We start from the raw sequence: 19871 nt of genomic DNA on the forward strand, positions 1-19871 counted from the left end.
ATTAATGCAGAAAGTTTAATGCATGTTCGTCTGAACTGAGACGGGGGAGGGAAACAGAAACTTAGGAAAACGATTAAAAAATTAAGAAAAGAAGCTCCAAAAGTGAGAGAAAGAAATGAAACTTACCATGTGTCCTTTCTCTCCAGGGGGCCCCTCCTTTCCAGGGTGACCCTGTGAATTATTAAGAGAAATATTATTGCATCTCATTTCAGAGTAATTACTGCCATAAATACTACAACACCCCCAATAACTGAGGGATTAGGTTGTAAAACGACTGGAGGACGTATCAAACTGGAAAATTAGAATCAGAATCTTTAGAGTTCAATCTCATTTGGGATTTTTATTCTTAATGCGGAATATTTAAGAGGCACTAAAAGCTATTACTGGGCTCTAAAAGACAAGACTGCAAGTTGTGATACATCACAATACACTGCACACATTTTGTACTTGCAAAATACACACATCTAATACACAAATGGGTGTTGGAAAAATAAAATGGGTTTGAAGGAAATTGATTGCATTTTCAAGAGACAAAGGAGCTCTGCCGACTTTGTGATGGGTTTTTAGTGCTGCGAGAGAGGGAGAGGAAGAAATCAGACACGAGGGAAGACAGAAATGAGGAGCAGGGAGGGAGGCTTTCAGATTGAGCAAGAAAATGTTCCACTTGATGGAGGACGCATCTTCGATGTCTCATTCACGTCTTTCACCTCATTTTCACACCGTCTCCTTGTCTCCTTGTCTTTTCCTTTCACTACAGTTGTTCATATTCATCCGCCTTCCTTGTCTCTGTCTCTCTCTCTCTCCGGTGTCACCTGCACATCTGACACATCTGCCATGAGCACAGGTGTATCTTCTGTGCAGCGGCAGGAAGAGAGAGGCCATTTGCATGTACATACGCATGTGTGGGGAGATTGCTCTGTTGTCACACAGCTGTCGTAATTTGTGAGGCATCATACTTACGTTTCAGCCAAATAATAATTTCTGAATGCTTTCAGCGTGTTGAGTGGTTCTAAAAGGTTAAAATTTGTTGCGCCGCTTGTTGTTGATTATAAATACTTTTTTATCGACTGGGAGAGAAAAACAGAGGATATGTTGACTTTCACACGTTTCATTAACTCACCGGTGGACCGTCTGCTCCTGGCATTCCTGGCAAGCCTGGCTTTCCAGTTGGACCCTAAACAGAAAAGAAGTATTTAGGGTAAAAAGACATGCCTTAATAAGACATTACAGCAACACAAGGCAATCAGAGGTGGAGTTTAGTAGGTTTAATGTTGACCATCATAACACCACCACCACATGTTCACCATCTTAGCGAGCCAACATGTTCTAATTACTGGAGTCAAGTAGAGCTGAGGTTGCTACTTCAATGATGTGTTGTGGAAAATAAAATGTTGACGAGATGGTGGTGTCAAATGAAAAATGAAGGAATCGCACTCAAACACGAACATGAACTCATCCATTGTCAAGTCAACATGGCTAAAGGTTGTCGAATTGTTTCTCTTACTTCAACCCTGGTTTCACTAAAATACACAAACAGCAACGCAGCTGGCTTTGGATTCAGGGTTGAATGGTGTGCTGACTTTTTTATGAATTAAATTATCCAGTACGTCTGGGTTTTAATAGCTGATTATATCTCTGAACCAAGATTTGCGAATAATTGATCTTGTGCCTGTTTCACCTTATTATCCTCCCTTGAATACTGTAACCTTCTAATGTTTCTGTAAAAATAAGGAGGAGCGTAATGCTTGCATTGCTTGTTTTCAAATTCCAGCTGTTCAATAATACACTGAATATCTACCACATCAGACGGCAAATGTGATTCAGCTGAAATTGGATTAAAATGTATCAGGATTAAAATCTGTCTGTGTGATCTGGTCTTGTGTTGCCGATGAGGGCGTGTACGCACATCAGTGTGATAAGCATTTTTGAACTGAATAAGACATGAACTTGGCTTTCAGCTCATGCAAATGAATGAGACAATTTCCTGCAGTTACATACATTTTTGGGGGGACTGTATTTATTAATATTTTATCAGCCTGGCTGCGTTTTATTTATTTCTTTATTTCTTTATTTTTTGTCTCTGTGGAGTGCTACGTTTCAAGTAGCAACTATTCAGAGAACGTGTGGCATCTTACCTTCTCTCCAGGAGGTCCAATGGCTCCTTGGGGCCCCGGGAGTCCCTGTGGAGAGGACACAAAATCGTTCAGAATATTTTCTTTGATGGATGAAGCAAAAGATCTAATGTCAGAAAACCTGTTTCACCGACCTGGGCACCTGGGTTGCCTTGTTGTCCCGGAGGTCCTGGCTCTCCTTGAGGTCCCTGAAAAAAAACAAAAAGAAAAGGGATAAAAAAAAAAAGGGTACATTTTGGAAATCTCATTATTCAAACTGAGATTGATGACTTTATTAGCTTGCAAAAAAAGTCCCGTGTGAGGATAAGAGTGATTCGTTCCTCCATATGGCAAGTTAAACATGAAAAGTTGATGTGAATAAATACAAATTGAAAGACGCCCAACAGCGTGTAACAACATCATTACCTTCTCATACCTAAACGAGCCACAATTTTGGAGAAATAGCAGCAATATCCGTGCTGCTGCGGCTCGTAGAAGGCAGAAGGTGCACATGCGTAAGCAGGACACACTCAATTCTAATTTCCTAATGAAAGAAACTGCTGAACCACGAACACCTTCTCTCTCTCAAAAAAAACGGCAAACAATTACTTTTCTCCAGTCCAAGAGTGCGGGAAAGCCGGAGTTTTTCTGTCTCCACCTAGTTGGAACGTTCCCAACCGAACAGACAAGCTGCTCCAGCCAGGAATTTTCTCATTATGGCCTCGCATTACCAAAAATTGACCTAAAATGATTTGGCCTGCTCAGAGTGATCTAAAAACAGCCGGTCTCTTCTTTGTTATCTGCGATGCATTCTTCGAATGTATTTGGGAGAAATGGCATGAGGCGGCATCATGGACGAAATAGAAACTGGGTGTTTTTCGATGGCAGTCTTTGCTTCTGTATATTAGCAGCTTCATAAACTCTGGCTTCACTTACAATGTTTCCTTTGGGTCCAGGGTGGCCATCCATTCCAGTGACGCCCTGCAGCGGATGACATAAACACATTTAGCATACACACATCACACACAGCATACAAGGGCAAATCTCTGATCTCTGTATTTCCACTATAGCAGCTCAAACAAAGCCATTTGATTGATGAGCACTGTCCAGGTTAAATTAAATCTGTTGAACCGACATAACATAGGCTGTGTCGTTTTGTATGCTGTCTGAGATATATTGAGCTTTGTATATCCCTGTGGATGCAGTTTGAAGAGTCTTTTGTTCTTGTTGCCTATTAAAATTGATTCTGCATTCAAAACTGTGAATCTAAGGCAACGGTACTGGATATGAGGAAGTGAGGAAGGTGAGAAGAGGGCACGGCAACTCACAGGGGGTCCGGGAGGTCCCTGAGGTCCCTTTGGTCCGAGCAAACCCCGGGGGCCCTGGGGTGGAAAAGAAAAAGGAAAATCAAACCGAGAGCTTTATCACAACTGTGAAGGGATTAATGAATGAATTATTAAACCAGTTCAGCTAAACCAAGTCTCAAACTTATACGTGTAGAAGCAACGTGACTTCCTAAATGTCCTTGAGGATATTCTTCAGAGTCACATTTTGCGGAAGCTAAAAGCCCAAAGGTTTTTGGCCCTCCCCACCTCCCCCCACACCCCTTTACTACACATTTATTCCCCACAGCTACGGTTATCAAACATTGCTTTGAATTCCTGTGCTTTGCCTCACAGCTACAGTTACCTAATAAGACGTACTGTCCCCAGCGAACAAATTCAAAACCAACGTAGCACACCCTGGTGGACAAAATAAATCATAGCAGGAGGCATCAAGGTCTTACAGATGGTTTCTCCTTCCCTGTCTTTCCCTCCCTTTCGTCCATGGGGAATATCCTGCCTGAGAGTGGGAGGCTATTATAACAAGCTTGATGAGAGCTGCCTACATTTCTCACCTCTGATGATTCCTTCGAATAGAGGAAACACTAGTATAGAGGTCTGATCAAAAGGTACTTTCCAGCAATATGGGAAAAAAAAAACCCCAAACAAACAAACTCCTGTTTACATGAGCTGTGTCCACAGTCTGTAAGTGATACCTGACACAAACACAACAAGGTCACAAGAGGGGGCCTCTCAGCCCTATCTAGCAATCTCTCAGTCTCAGACTGAATGGTAATACACGTGATCACTCACTGGTTCACCAGGAAGTCCCCTGGGTCCGATCTCTCCATCATCTCCCTGGGAAAGAGAGGGAGAGCGGGTCAGAACGTGGAACAGACAGTGAATAATAATGGAGGAGAAAGTCAGGATGTGTGTGCGCATTACTGGCAGCGAGAAATAATGAGCAGGCACGAGGAAAAAGCAGGGGGAAGAGGGGATCAGGTTGCATCAGCGGTCGGTAATGAGGATGTGGAGGGAGATTAGAAGCAGATAAAGGTGTGCTGAGATCAAAAATTATTAAGGAGAAGAATGAGTGAGAAAGATGGAGATGGAGAGGAAAGGTGGAAATTCCGATTCCAGCAAAAAGGCAAGTTCGGCCAAAAGAAGAAGTTCTGGAGTTATTTCTGTGTTTGAGCAGCAGCAATAAGACTTAAGTGATGAACTAGTCAGACACATGGACACACTTCCTTATCACAATCGGCCATCTTAGTTCAATACAGTGTAATGGACTTAAAAGGGGTGAATTTTCTTTGTATTACCCTCTCTCCATCCTCTCCAGGAGCACCGGGAGGTCCAGATGGGCCAGGTTCACCCTATAACAACAAACATTTCGATTTAGCAGTGCCACTCAAAGAAAACACACACTTGTACATAACACAAAACCACACTTTTTTTTTTTTTATAGCCACAAAAGCACTTACTCTGTGTCCTTTTTCACCAGGGAGTCCAGCCAGACCATCAAATCCTCTGTCTCCCTGAGGAGAGGAGGAAGAAAGAGAGCCGTTTGAGTACTTCCTGTCAGGCCTTCCAACACCAACGTTTTTTCAAACTGGTTTCATGAAATATGCTGCATTGGAACTGAGGAAAAAATAGTAAAGAGGAGGGAAATAGGGAGACGGGGTACCTTGGGTCCAGATTGTCCTGGCATGCCCCTGGCACCATCGGATCCAGAGCGGCCCTGTTTTGAAAAAAGAAAGAAAGAAAGAAAATCAAAATCAAGTATAAAACTTGCAGCCTGAAGAGAATGACTGCAAACCTAATATGAAGGCTAGAAGACAACTGGATTTTGGATTGCATGCTTTGCCGCTGACGACGCCGCTGCAGTCAGTCTTACCCGTCTGCCAGGCTTTCCAGGAGGTCCAGGGGATCCCAGAGGTCCACGTGGTCCCTAAAGGAAAAAACAGAAAAGAGTTTTTTTAATTTTCAATCATTTACAGTCTTTTAAACCATCCTTGAAATATCCATCTAAAGCCAAGAAAGGTGCAGTCCTCCGTTTTTTAGGATTCATACCATACAAAATGTGGATTACTTGAATCCCCACTTTCACAACGGGATTGCTTGCTTCAAAGGTTGTTTTTGTTTTGCCTCAGAAATTTTCTTTTTCAAAATAAAAACCTTATATTTCCATATTGTGTACCTGAGGTCCTGCCTCTCCAGATTCTCCCTTCAGTCCTGGTACACCAGGAGGACCCTGACAGAGAAATAACAAAGAGAGAAGATTTAAAAGACACCAAACCAATCTGGAAAGGTCTAATGTGAATTGGCCTGTTCTGTGCACCATACCATTTTTGACACAAAATTTCTATTGATTTCAAGTCTGTGTTTCCACAAAGGGGATTTGAAATACGTACCAGAGGGCCAGGTCTACCAGTCAGACCCATTGGACCTGTAGGGCCACGCATGGCCAGCTGAGGACAGGAAGGAATCGATTGGTGATAAAATCATGAACAAGATGAAGACAACAATATGTAGAAGACATAATGTATTTATATGTATCATGTTTTTATGCATGCGTGCTGTAAGTGTCTGTGTCTATGCCTGAGTGGAAATATTATAGTTGTTATAGTGATTAACAATCATTGAAATAAATACACATACGTTTTAAAAAAATGAATGAAATACTGTAAAGGGATATTTTAAACAAGACTAAAATTTTAAATTTTCATTTAAACATGAACAAATCATTAGACAAGCAAGTCTAGAGAATCAACTGTTGCAGAGAGATGATGTGATTAGGTGTGAATAGTTACCCTGGCTTGCTGCATGATGGCTTGCATCTGGGCCTCCTGTGCTGATACAGCTGGTCCCTTCTGCCCAGAGTCACCTCCAGCACTGAATCTAAACTATGGAGCGAATCACAGTCACATATCACAGAGCATTAGTGGCACTGGCCAGTAAAAAAAATAAATAAATAAATGGAATGACTACAAAAGCTGGCAAATCTTGAAGCAAATTGAACGCTCAAGTTTGAATGTTCACATTTATTCTAAACTCCGCTGTTAGTGTGTCTTTTAATGCCCCATCTTGAAAGTGTGCAACAGATGTTGAACTAAGCATCGCTCCCATGATGCCAAAGCAGCACCATCAAAGGCTGCCTCTGCAGGCTGTCTCCTTCAAATTCTACTGGCACCTGGTGGTGATTCGCAGGCACTGCACCACAAAGTGACTATCCAAGCCTGGGGTGTGATTTAGGTTTGTTTAGGCAAGAGGGGTCCAGGGTTGGATTAGTTAGAACACACCACAGTCTAACTAACCCAACCCAGCTCCTCCCGAGGAGGCGGTCGACTGCCGGGTGGCTCACAGATGCAATGCACCAGTGAAGACGCTGTGCAGAGTTTCAACATCACTGAAACATTGATACCAAGACACAAAACATAAACAGTTGATTCAGAACATCACGGCTGAGCCAGATCTGCTGCGGCTCACCCACCACAGAGCACAAATTTTTCACAGCTTTTGATGAAATTGCACACCCTCTTCTTCTGTCTACATGTCACTGCTGAGTTTGATTAAATACTGGCCCACCCCTTCAAAATCTTAGTCACAATCAAATATACGCAGCTGTATGAGTCCTCTAGGGTCTGTCTTTTGATTCCATCTGTCTTCATCCATTTCACGCTATTCTGATGTTTATGTTGTCTTCTACTTCTGCATTTTTTGTTTCATTGTTGGTCCTCTGCCTCTGCATCATCAAAACCTACACAGACTGTTGACTTGCAGGAAAACAAACTCAGTTGGAGGGTTTTTATTTTTTTTGTTTACAAAGCATCAACTCAAAATAGAGCAGATCGAGTGAATATAAAGGAAAATGCATCACTGGTGGGCCGTAAAAAAAAAAAAAAAAGTGTTTTAGAGTTGTCATTTAACCCTGTAACGACGATTCTACAATTTCAACACTTTGAGCCCAAAAAAAAAACCCAATGTGTTTCTGATCAGGCCTGAAGCAGATTTCAAGTCGTGCTTTCTGCCAGTGGACACCCCACAAACGACTTCACTTCCTGTCCAGACGCAGCTTGCCACATGGCTCACTCCAGACAGCCTTTGTGGACCCCCTGAACCTCCAGCTTTACATCTGTTTAACTAATCAGTTCCAACAGCAACAGCGTCGCACATCTTCCAGGAACAGGGACGTGAAGGCAATCGGCATAGAACCGCTGGGTGACTGCAAGCAGCCGAAGCTAAAGAGAGGATGGACTGCACTGCTTTGCTTCCCAGCTGAGACTAGACGACGCGCTGACAGACTACCTGATGGGTCACATTTCGGCCTGGGAATGTGGAAATGCATGTCGGTAAATTAAAGTCCGCCAACGGTGAGTCAGAACAGCTGAGCCTGAGTGCCACGGTTGGCGAAATGGGGGCGGTCTCGCCCATTGAACACACCACAAGGGGCTGCTAAAGCAAAGATTTACATCACTAAATATTCACAAGGTCCATGAAACATGCTTTCAAAGGAAACCTCCCACCACCACCCTTCATTCCAGCGGACTGTGTAAACCACATGTCAGTATTATTGATAAAACAGAGGAAGATGCATCACACTTGGCTTTAAACAAGGAAGGAGAGTTGCATGGAAAATCTTTTAGCACTTTCAACGCAGCAAACACAGAACTGTTTCCTCTTATTCTTAACCTTTCAACACTCCTTTACTTACAGGCAGCATCAGGACAGTGCCAGCAGGTCCTGGCAGACCATCGGCACCAGGAAGACCGGGACGACCAGGAGGGCCCTTTGATGGAAAAAAAAAAAAAAAAAAAACAAAAACAACTCAAATTATGTGAGGCTTTATGAGCTTCAAAATGAGTGTGACATTAGCGTTCATACTCACCCTCTCTCCAGGATCTCCAGGACTGCCTGGTGGACCAGAAGCACCGGGGGGACCGGGGAGACCCTATTTTAAACAAAAGATTTCATTGGACTCTCCAACATACAGTAAAGAACAGTCCTATTTGCTCCACTTAAAGCTTTTGCCTTTTATCTGGTAAAGTGGTCACACATGGGAGAAAGGAATGCATGAGGCAATATGGGACAGCTTGTTGAGCTATAAATCCTTTTGCGGGGCGCTCTTTATTTGTCTATAGCTCAGTGTGTAAATGGCCGTCCTGTGGGACTCCATCTGCCTGGTGTCAAGAGTACTGTCTTTGAAAAAAAAAAAAATCTTCCTAAGCAAATAATTAGGTTCTCCTGCATCTGGACAAGTCTATATCTCTTCAGGGGAAAGTGTGCTGGCCACTCCCTTTGCATTAGAAATCAGGCAGCCAGGGATTTTCTAAGGGAAGCAATAAACTTGAATTTTCCTTCGCAAAGTGTGAGGGGACTAGACAAATGGAGGGCATATACCGATATCATCTTTTATTTATCAACTATCAACAGAGATTTCAAAGAAAAAATGCTGGTGTTTAAAAAGGCACAAAGGGAAAAAGAGGACACAGGAAGCTCAGAGTGACAGTCTGAGACAGATTGACTTACTGTTGGACCTTCAGGCCCAGGCGGACCTTCCACCAACATTCCCTGAAACACAGAGAGATAGCATCAGACATCACAGCAGCCACAACCTCGTTTGTTAGTCAACATCTGGCCCTCATCCATTCATCAAAAACTCCGGTCACAGGAGTTAAGTGTGCGTGAACACATGTTCCAACACACCTGTTTTATCAGCCCTCTGTCTAAAAGTCTTTGCTGACTTCACGTACATTCCTGCCTGTCATTTCAGCTACGCTTGCAATTAATCCACAGAGAACAGGAGGGCGAGTGACAGCAGAGACACGAAGACAAAGATGCCCTCGGGTGCTCCCTTTACCTTCACTCGCCGGGAGAAATATCTAACTTATGAGCTATGAGCTGATACTGGCAGATGAATGAGTCTGCGCTTTGATATGCATTCATTAGACTTTTATTAGTGTGTCTCTACCACACACAGCATCCATAAAACAGCAAGTTTATCACAGATTTCACTTGCAAGCATCCGACTGACTCAGATGTTGTCGCAGCTCTCCAGCCACACGGATATTGCTTTGTTTGTTTGCTCTTGCGGTAACACTTTGGCTTCCAGCTTTGTTATGAGGATGGAAACCCAGACATTATCCAAACTTATTTTCAACTTGGTGATCTCAGCATTTTTTCCCTACACTGAACCCCCCCCCCCCCCCCCCCCCCCCCACCCCACTTAAGCTTGTTTCCTTGCATTGTTTCAATCATAGGAGTGAATTGCTATAGTTTTCTCTGCAGTTTGTGTGTGCTGAGAAGCAAGTTGTGTTTTGTTTTTGTTTTTTGGCACATTTACACTTGCACTACTTAATTATATATCCTTAAACATGGTTACAACTACATATAGGAAAATGGTCAGTGAGGAAATGCATGCAACCCCCCGCCTCTGTAATTTAAACATGAAGACAGTCACTCACGGAGTAGTGTATACTGAGTGGGGCTCAGCGACAGTTGTTTGAAGTGAAGCAGCTGGTATAAATACCAAGTGTGTGACGCACCTTTGCAAACACAAAGTGCCGTCTTCATTCTCTCATTGTTACCTCTATATGTGTGATCCCCAATTGCGGTTGGATTTATTGAACCTGTTTGTGTTTTGAAAAAGCTTTATGTTTTGGCAGAGAGGCAGGAAAAGTCTCTCTCCCTTTTGTTCTCCTCCTCCCATTCCTGCCCTCCTGCTGTCTCCTTGTGTTTACACACTGCCCACACTGTGTTTAGAGATTATTGACAATCCCTGCATCGCTGTCCTCCAAATGTTTATGCTGTAGTCCTCATCGCCAGCCAGGAGCAAGGCGTTGCCCGATGATACTATGAGGATGGTCTAGTAGGCCCTAAATGAGTGTGTTTGTCCGGAGGATTCTCGCTTAGAAGTGAGGGCTGGGTTGTGTTTAGATGGGGATCACATGCTGTATGTACTTGCAGATATAAACACACGCCCATGTGCATACAAGCGCACACAGCCTACATCTGCTGCCCAAACATGTTGTTTAAATAGTGATACTCACAGGCTCAATGACAGCAGGCTCTCCCTTCTGTCCCTTCTCGCCACGAGCTTCACTGCCCTGCACACCAAACACAGAGACAAACTTGATCAGTCCCCCTCCGCTTCATCGCCATCATCATCCTCATGATCGTGATTTTGGCAACAGGTCCTTGTGTTGTTTTTTCACCTGGTTATAGTACACATCGGGTGTAGAGGGGAACTGTGGCTCTTCTTTGTCTAAGTCATCAATCCCATAGTTATAATTTTCTAGATCATAGTCTGAGATGTTCTCCTCCGTGAACAGATCAGTGTAGTCACCGTCCCCATCCACGCCCAGGCCTGCTCCGGTGGCGATGGATACCCCAGCTCCGGTTCCAGTACTGGCTGATCCACCTCCAGCAGTAGAGGATCCTCCGACAGAGACAGAACCCCCTCCGGTGGATCCGCCTCCAATGGTGATGGTGGAGCTGCTGCTGCCGCTGCCGCCACCGCCGCCACCACCACCACCACCGCTGATGTGAACTGTGCTGCTGCTGCCGCCGCCGCCGCCGCCGCCACCACCACTGCTGTGAATTGTACTACTGCTGCTGCTGCCGCCACCTCCACCGGTGGAGTAATGGCCATCAACATTATAATCATAGCCATCACCGTAGTCGTAGGTAGTTCCCACCTATAAAAACACAGATACAGTTACATCCCAAAGTCTTGTGAGTGAATTCAGAAAATAATGAGTAAGTTTCAAACTAATACTGCTGATAACAGATAGATTGACTAATTATTTCAACTCTATTAGGAAACCTCATCTTCCCAAAGCTTCAGCAATTCCAAAATATCCATCAATCCCTTATCCTTGCTGGGCCATGGGGAGAGGGCTTGGAGCTAATAATGGAGGAAATTTGATGGCCACAGGGTGCAACATGGACTTAGTCGACATGAGAGAGAAAAACAACCAGATGTACCAAGAAGGAACCTACAAGGCCGCAGGAAGAACATGTACTGCACCGCTGTAGAAGCGTGTAACCTTCTTATTGGTGGGATCTTAAACGAATGGCCATAATTTCAGTATCCCACACACCTTGGCTCACAAAACAAAGGTACAGTTTAATTGAAGTCAACGCACTGTTGTGTCATTGATGATGATCTTTGATGAACTCCCTCCTCCCCCGGTGATGATGCTCCTGTCGATTCCGGTACCTGCACCCAGGTCAATCTTGCCTGCTGCTCCCAAATCCAGCTCCCCCCCGGTGCCAACACTGGTGACAGTGATACGTCGAGAGCTGTCGCCGTCAGGGGAGGCCGTGGCCTCATCATAGTAGGTCCCATAGTCCCCGTACTCATAAGGGCCAGTATCTTCTCCATAGGCATTGCTGTCAACGGCAGAAGTGCCCAAAGACGTGCCAGATGAGCCAGAGGATGAGGAGCCAGAGGATGAGGAGCCAGAGGACGAGGATCCAGAGGACGAAGATCCAGAGGATGAAGAGCCGGAGGATGAGCCTGTGGAGACTGAGGTCAAGACTTCTCTGCCGGTGCTGCCAGTACCGCCCCTCAACACCTCTTCAACCTTGGTCACCACACTGTCTCCGTCTGTTACCTGTGGGGCGAATTTAAAGATATTTGATTGTTATATTTTATCAATCCATTTGTGGAAAATCTGATATTGATATGGGTAGAGTACTTTTACCTCTTTTTTGGTTATCTCACTGTCAGAGGTTGAGTCATAAGGCTTGTTGTCCAGATCCTCATAGTAAGGGTATTCATAATAGTAGTTGTCTGTCTCTGGGCTCTAAAGGAGAGAAAAATTACAGTGTGACTGAAAGAGAAAGAACAATGTTCAATTATTATAAGCCTGGTTTTTAAATATGATCAACCGCCCAGTTGCTGCAGAGAAGCTGATGCATGAGCGGGGGACTGGCCATCGATAGGACAGATGCATGGATGTCTTAGACTCGCAAAAACCTCACGGCGTGTATCTCTGTTGCAACACGTTATGGCTGAGTGACAAATTACTTTTCCACAGCCTTCCTAATGAATCTGTGGCCCCTTCTCTAGAAAGAAAGAAAAACGGGTCAAGTTTTTCCGTGCCTTTTTGGTGTACTGACAGGCCTCGGGGCAAAGGAAAAGGTCAGGAGGAAAAGCTTCCTGTCCATCTTGTAACGCTGACTCTGACACGCCTTTAATGAGCTTGTTTGCAGTATTCTGGTATTCAGGACGGAAAAAGCGGCACAGTGCAGGGATGCAGGCTTAGGCAAGCATCACATCATTCCTGAACATTATTAACAAATTGCACAGTCCAAAAAGTGTGTTCTTCCCAGTCAGCAATTTACTTTGGCACAATGCAGGTCCCTTGCATAAGCTACACGGCTCCTTTTAGCATATGATCCAACCAAGATCAAATTTGAGAATTAAGCACAATTATGGATTAAGGGAAAGTGTCTTCATTGAGACAGGTCGGCCGTGATGAGACTTGGTGGTAGGGCGGGTCTGGTTTCTACAATATCCCGTAATTTGCTGCATGCAACCAAAATTAGATCTGGCATTGTGAATTATGACTGAGCTGAAGTTAAGAGAAGTTAAGCTACTTACATATTCGTCCGTGTTGGGGTCCTGGTTCTGAGGCTGATCGGGAGCTGGCACTTCGCAATCAGGGCTGTAGTGCTCACAGTAGTCATAGGCAGCACGATGGTCTGCTACAATCATTAGCTGCTGGATGTCTCCCTGGGAACCGCAGAAAAAACAGGAAGTGGTTAGACTCACTGGACACAGATAGAAGCCAGGCACGTAAATAAACAAGCAACTAGTCATTATTTACAGACATGGCAGTCTCACACTCTGTGAATTTGCAGGGGGGGCAATAAGCAAATAAAAATAATGGGGAACATCTGGATACAGCTTTATCACACACAGAACATGCAGCTACAAAAGTAGGTCAAAACCAGGAGAATCTACGGGTGACTAAATGGTGAAGAACGTTTGTCTGGCCTCCAAGCGGTGTCGTATCCTATCAGAGCGGAGCAACACCAGTATGAGACAAAGAAGCTTGCAGCAAACACGGAACAACTGACTTCATGTAGCTGCCGACAATGATACAAACAGACACACAGCGAAGAAGATGAATGATTTTAAACAGAACACACAAGCCAAGCCCGAGATCTGACCGTTACGTGAGTGATTCAGCCCCGGAGCTGATTGTGTGAAATGAATTTATCAAGTGGAGTCTGTGTGACACGGAGAACATGAGTAGACCTGCAGTTCCCCGATAGCTGACCCAAGCCATTCAGCCTAAAGGTGGGTGTGCATACACCGAGTCAAGGGAAAGGGGGACGGAGGGAGGAGGGGTGGAATAGAGGCAGAGGGTTGAGATTCAAAAAGCGGAGACAGAAAAGAGGAAAATTGAGAGAGAACAAGAGAGAGGAAGAAAAGGCTCAGAAGGATCCCCGGGCTACATAGGGAGCTGGGTGTGGGTTTCTGCCACATGTTTCAGAACTGAATGCATACCGCGCTCAAACTCTGTACTGTATCTAATCCAAACATGTCCTGTTCACACTTCCAAATCCAGTGATGTCATCGCACATCGATCAAATGACGCGTCAACTGCGCTGAAACAAATGTATTTTTATGAGCGACGTATGAGAGCCATGACACAATGCTGCTCTGGCAGCCGACCACCACGGATCCCGAAGTGTTATTGGTTATGTCCAATTGCCAAAAGTCTGAAATCCATCAGCATGTCTTTCCAGCTGCAGTATCCCATGGGTAGTCATCTTTTCTGACAGAGAGAAATGGATCGCATTTGTGGTCGGACGAGTGACAGTTCAGTGAGGAGCTACACTCCAACGAACCACACAGAGCTCCTTATAACAACCGTTGCAAAACTCCACAAGATGATGTTTCCTGCTCCTTGGCTTATGTTAGTGAGGTTTCTGGTGATTGTTGGAGAAAAACAAATCCCAGCACTTTCTCTGAGACAGAAGGACTGGAGTAGCCATTGCATAACTCTACCAGCTATGAACTGTGAGCTCCCAGGAAACGTTCAAATGGTTTCCTTTGGGTCCATTCGCCCAAGGTGACCCTCCATGAGGAGATGTGGACTTTGTATGGCTTTGACAGTCTCTCCCCCTTCGTCCTGGAAAGGCCATGCGTCACAGCTGCACCAAAAGGGGATGATCGGATTTCACTGTTTGAAATGAGGACGCATTCAAGAGGGAATAAGCCCTCAGTACAACAAAACAGCCCTGCCATCTTGAGCACTGCAACTGCTTTCCTATTCACATACCATTCTTCAGCTTCCCCTCTCTCTCTTTTTTTTTATTCATCTCCCAGAGCAGTCAGGAGAATGTCAGGGTAGATCCTGACCACCAAGTGGCGCGATCCTAATTTGAAACCGAAATGGGATAGTTAATCAAACACCTAAGCATGGGAGCATCTTCGCAGCGCTGACAGCACCGTGGAAGAATGTGTTTAATGATGTGTGACATGTACACAGAGAAAGAAAGAGGCGTGAGCATGCCTGGAAAGAGAAGTGTTCTCCTTCATTGGTCTCATTGAAGTTGGGGAAGCTGATGGATGCATTTGATTTCACTAACACCACAGCCAGAGGCATATGAGAGCAGGAGAGGGGTTGTTAAAACGAAGCTGGATGGGGAATGTTAGCCTGATGTGAGCCTGGGCTCAGTTGTGTTGGGCCAATCGTCACAGCCAGTTCCAACCATCTGAAGTTTTATTCTGTGTTAAAAGTCCTGAACTATAAGAAAGGGAAGCCAAAAAATAAAAAAATAAAAAAATAAACCAAAACCTGCAGATGGAAAGAGAAAGGAAATTTAGAAACAATCACTTTTAACTTAGAGGGTCATTCAAGAAACTTTAAACTACACTTAGATTAGGTCTGGAGAACTGAAAAAGAGCGAAAGAGAAAAACAATCAATGACGCCAACTCAGATATCTTCACTTTTCCACTTAGTTCTGGGTTAAACCCAAAAACACACAGTCCTACATTTCCCAGAGTGTCTCTTCATCAGAGCTTCACTGTCTTGTAAATGCTATCAACCTCCACACCAGCTTGGAACACAAACCCACTCACAAACTCAGGGGTAATTTACACACAGTACATCATTCATTTTCACCCACAGTTTTAAAACAACCATTCTTAATGTAATAACAGAAATCAAGCTGAAGTGGATCCTTAACGTCACACTGTCTGCTTTCTTTGCACATAAATTACATCTGAGCTGATAGAAAAGTATGTAGGGAACATTTGTTCCCATGAAAGCTGCACACCTTCACAGTAAAACTATTGTCATAAGTCTTTATCCACCGTGACAAACACTTAAGCCGGTCCTGATTTCCTTTCTCTGAGCTGGAGCTGCTCTTTTCACCGCACGTCACTCGGCAGACTCTGGTGCCAAATGTTATATAAGCTGCTGTTTTACAGATGTAAGGGAAGCGGTAAATATTGCTATACTGTATTCCAGCTGTATGCTAATGGAAAAACTGGCGTTTAGTATTTAGTATTCTGCTGATGAACGGTCAACGCGCTGCAGCAGCCCATTAAAAGCCTGAGATATTTATGCTATTGCTTGCATATGTGAGGTGCTTCTCTGGATTTTGATGATGGGAAAACTGCAAATGCTACAAAAGCAGCATCAGGAATTTAGCTTGTTATCACTGTGATTGGATAACATTTGCACTTGAAAAAAAAAAAAAGAAGAAGAACACCTAAGGCGGCAAAAATGCAGACCAAAAGATTCCATATAAGAGCTGATCAACACGCAGCGCCACATGCAGACCGATCCCACTCCCAAACACAGCACAACGAAGGAAAGAACAACCCTGGAATTATACAATCACACCCAAACTTTGCAGGGAACCAACAGAGACGTGCAATCAGCTCTCCCGTTTTGGAGGGGACGGTGGCCTTTTTTCCTACTCTGGAGCATCATGTGGCACATCAGAGAGGCGCTTAAGGCAGAATTGTCAGACAATAACTGGGCTGCCGCTGTCAGCATCTCCCTGGATCCTGGTGAAATATGACTCTGCTGCTGGCCAACGCTCCCCTCCTCATGTCGAGCTCTGGCAGAGAAAGCCATCGACCGTGGCTGTGAGCACCCACCTCACATAATTCATTTTAAAGAAGCACATACACACACACACACAAATCTGTGAGCGATTACAAGCTCTTGTTTGATCACGGCAGAAAAGCAAAACCAGACTCATCAATAACACACCATTCATAATAATCTGCCGGTCGGTTGTTCCTGTGATTTAGCAAATAAAACTATAGATCATCCGCTGGGTTTTTCCAACCCCAGCCTCACCCTGTTTTGCCACCCCCCGCCTTGACATGTTTCATCCTTGCTGTGTCCAGGTGGGGGCAGGAGAGGCCTCCAGTGAACACAGAGCCAAACATCTGCCTCCATCTGAACCCGACCCACATGCATGATGAGTGGACTGAGTTCACCGGTGCTCTTCTGGATAGAAAGACACGATGTACAGAAACAAAGGGACTTTCAAAATCATCCCAACACAACGACTGGCTGAAATTTGACATAACCACACACACACACGGTCTTCTTCTTCCTGTCCCCGTTCCCTCCTGCATACACACACATACTTCCAGCCTGAAGAGAAAGGAGCCCAACAGAGGCTTACTTTGATTAGAGCAAGCTTTTAAGGTGATGTCAGGCGACCTCCTGCTGATCAGCTTAGGGATGCTCATGAAGTTTGCTCTTTCTTGGCTTTATCACAATCCAATACTCGTTATTTCTCGATATCCCCAGGGATGGCTGATTATGACTCTGTTTACCATTTTTTCCTCACACAAAACACAGCGAGCAGCCTGAAGAAAGGAAACTCAAGTCTGCTTTATCCTTGTTGTTCTGGTTGGATGTCAGCGAAGGAACATGAGCAGCAGGGCCCCACGGAGCAGGACGGGACATGACTGACTCTGGGAGGTCCGAGCTCTGGCCGCATTTTAAAGCAAACTACTTTCGCAGCATATTTACATAGTCACCCATGAGCTCTGTGCCAGCCCACACCGGCAACACTCACGGTCTCAGCGTTTGGTCATTATTCAACCTGACCACAAAAACCAAACAACACACTGCAAAGGTGCAACTCACAGTGGAGGGGCACTAAATCCGTGAGGACGCACACCAACAAAATACACAGATATGGTTCAAATAGGCTAACAGCGAAAAGTCCACAGCGAATCCACACAACTAAACCATGAACAGACATCCAGCACATTTTCACCCATAAACACTTTCCCCTCCAGACCGTCACGTAATCCCATTGTCCAGGGCAGCTGCCAAGAGCAACAGGCCCGTCTGCCACCCCACTTACCCACTACATGGCACCTTAACCATTCCCTCGCCTCTCCCTAGGGGTCTTCTCCCCCTCAGCCTCTAAGCCCCCATCACGCCACACTCACTTCTCTGTAAGAATTATTCCAGCACCTCCGAGGACTACAGGCACCCATATTCCCATTTCCCGTTCTGTTGGGGTTGTGGAAACCAGAGCGCTCGCCTCACTCAACAGACGTAGATCCGCAGTGTTTGGCTTGGCCATTTGCTGAAATCTACATAAAGAAAAAGTGCTGAGGGCACACTTCAGGGCTTGCTGACACAGTAGAGGAATAACAGAGGGGAAAAAGGGGGTGAAAGACAAACATCTGACATGAGTTAAGGAAATTCTCCTAATTAACCGTGGTGGAAACCTCATCTTCCCCGAAGTCTACGTCCCATTTCACTGCCAACGTATAGAAGCTGTGACGGTAAAGCATGGCATATACCTCAGACAGCAAAAAGCAGAAATACAAGATTCCAAACGTTCATACACGGAAAGTGAGCTGTAGGATTTTTAGATGACATTTTTCAGGCTTGGTGGTAAATGCTAAATTTTTCAGTTTCAACACACTGTAAGGGAAAAGTGACATTCAAATGTGCAGCTTCATTGTGGCCCCGTGCTCATAAATTGTTCTACTTGAATCTGTCCTAATCTATTACACGCAATGAGTAATGCTTCAAAGAAATATGTGTCCCTAATACATCTGGATCACAGTGCACTGCTGGATCCAGCGGGGACAGACTAAAGTCCACATATGGAGTCAGGGTGCCTCTCAAATTGATTTCAAATGCTTGTTTTATTTATTTATTATTATCATGATAATTATTATTTTGAATTCTTTTATTTAGAAGATAATTGAGAACATTTTACCAGATACAGAGAAACAGCACTGCAGTTATGAAGCAAAATAACGGCTTGAGCTTTTTGTTCTTTTTCTTTTATAGACAATGTATCAACCACTACATATAATATATACATGTACTTATTGCCATGGTTCAATAATTTAAGTCAATGAAGTCATGACCACTGTACCATTTTCACCATCATTTTATAAGTATTATATAACATACAACGTGTTCCAAATTAGTGCCATGAACATTTAATCTTTTGTGTCTCAATTAAACTCATGGATGGTATAATGTCTTGGAGAAAAATATCCTTGGAATAATAAGTTGGAGCGTGGTGTATGTATTCTTCATTTCCTGTATCCGTCCATTCCTTTATTTCACGGATGGGAAGAGTCGGGACGAATTTGATTTTATCTGGGGGAAGACTGCATCAAACTGAGAGCAGAGGCAGATGTTTTGTGTCTATTTCCAGACCTTGTCCAAGTTGTTTGAAGCACGTATTTCGACCATCACTGATCTTCAGTGGTGCCTCAGTGAAGTCAAGGACTGACGTATCTTAACTTGGCCTTGCTGGTCTCTTCTTACTTCAAGCATACATCACAGCAACCCTGATATATATCCCTGATTTCTAAATAAGTATTTTTATTTATTGTGGAAAGATCTCTAACTATTTGTGTCCCAACCGGGGCATCACACCTCCAGAAGCACCATTCACACAGTTGCATTACCTGTGTTACTGCTTCCTGATAGACAGAAAAAGAGTCAGTTCCACTTGTGAAAATGGTTGAACTATAGAGCGACTTTATTTCGAAAGCTTTACTGCAGCTGAAGAGAAATAATACAGCATGAGTCCAGTTGAGGCCTGGCGACCATCAGCCAAAAAAATTTCAACTACTGCCTCAGAAATGAAGCCAACATTGACTTAAATCACATTCTGAATGGAAAATCTCCTGCAAAGATGAGCACTGGTGTCAGCAGACATTATGAACCATCAAGCTGTAAATCAAGAGAACCTCCGGAGGTGAAGGCATCTTTACTTCAGGTGACTTGCTGAGACATGTGCAGTCTGATGGTCTGTGGTGAAGACGAGGAAACAGGATGTGTGAAACTCATCATTCCATCGCAATATTATTAAAGCTCTTAACGAGCATCTAGCTCATGTGTTGCGTGTTTTTACTACTTTTTCCTGGCTCTGGTTGAACCAAGGGAGCCTCACAACTTGCCT

General features: G+C 44.3%; 1 protein-coding gene across 2 annotated transcripts in view; it reads right to left on the reverse strand.

The window, feature by feature from the left end:
• Window positions 1-19871, reverse strand: part of col5a1 (procollagen, type V, alpha 1) — a 66569-nt gene that overhangs the window by 22310 nt on the left and 24388 nt on the right. For both annotated transcript variants that reach the window (XM_029515459.1, XM_029515460.1), the window contains exons 5-26: window positions 13041-13172; window positions 12139-12240; window positions 11578-12048; window positions 10645-11127; window positions 10480-10536; window positions 8960-9001; window positions 8319-8381; window positions 8145-8219; window positions 6244-6336; window positions 5845-5901; window positions 5631-5684; window positions 5328-5381; window positions 5118-5171; window positions 4915-4968; window positions 4753-4806; window positions 4247-4291; window positions 3440-3493; window positions 3048-3092; window positions 2267-2320; window positions 2136-2180; window positions 1121-1174; window positions 127-171 (exon numbers count right to left, since the gene is read on the reverse strand). In XM_029515459.1, coding sequence (XP_029371319.1) covers window positions 127-171; window positions 1121-1174; window positions 2136-2180; window positions 2267-2320; window positions 3048-3092; window positions 3440-3493; window positions 4247-4291; window positions 4753-4806; window positions 4915-4968; window positions 5118-5171; window positions 5328-5381; window positions 5631-5684; window positions 5845-5901; window positions 6244-6336; window positions 8145-8219; window positions 8319-8381; window positions 8960-9001; window positions 10480-10536; window positions 10645-11127; window positions 11578-12048; window positions 12139-12240; window positions 13041-13172 — 2187 coding nt within the window. The remainder of the gene's footprint in view (window positions 1-126; window positions 172-1120; window positions 1175-2135; window positions 2181-2266; window positions 2321-3047; window positions 3093-3439; window positions 3494-4246; window positions 4292-4752; window positions 4807-4914; window positions 4969-5117; window positions 5172-5327; window positions 5382-5630; window positions 5685-5844; window positions 5902-6243; window positions 6337-8144; window positions 8220-8318; window positions 8382-8959; window positions 9002-10479; window positions 10537-10644; window positions 11128-11577; window positions 12049-12138; window positions 12241-13040; window positions 13173-19871) is intronic.

Source organism: Echeneis naucrates, chromosome 12 (assembly GCF_900963305.1).
Source record: "Echeneis naucrates chromosome 12, fEcheNa1.1, whole genome shotgun sequence".
Taxonomy (NCBI): domain Eukaryota; kingdom Metazoa; phylum Chordata; class Actinopteri; order Carangiformes; family Echeneidae; genus Echeneis; species Echeneis naucrates.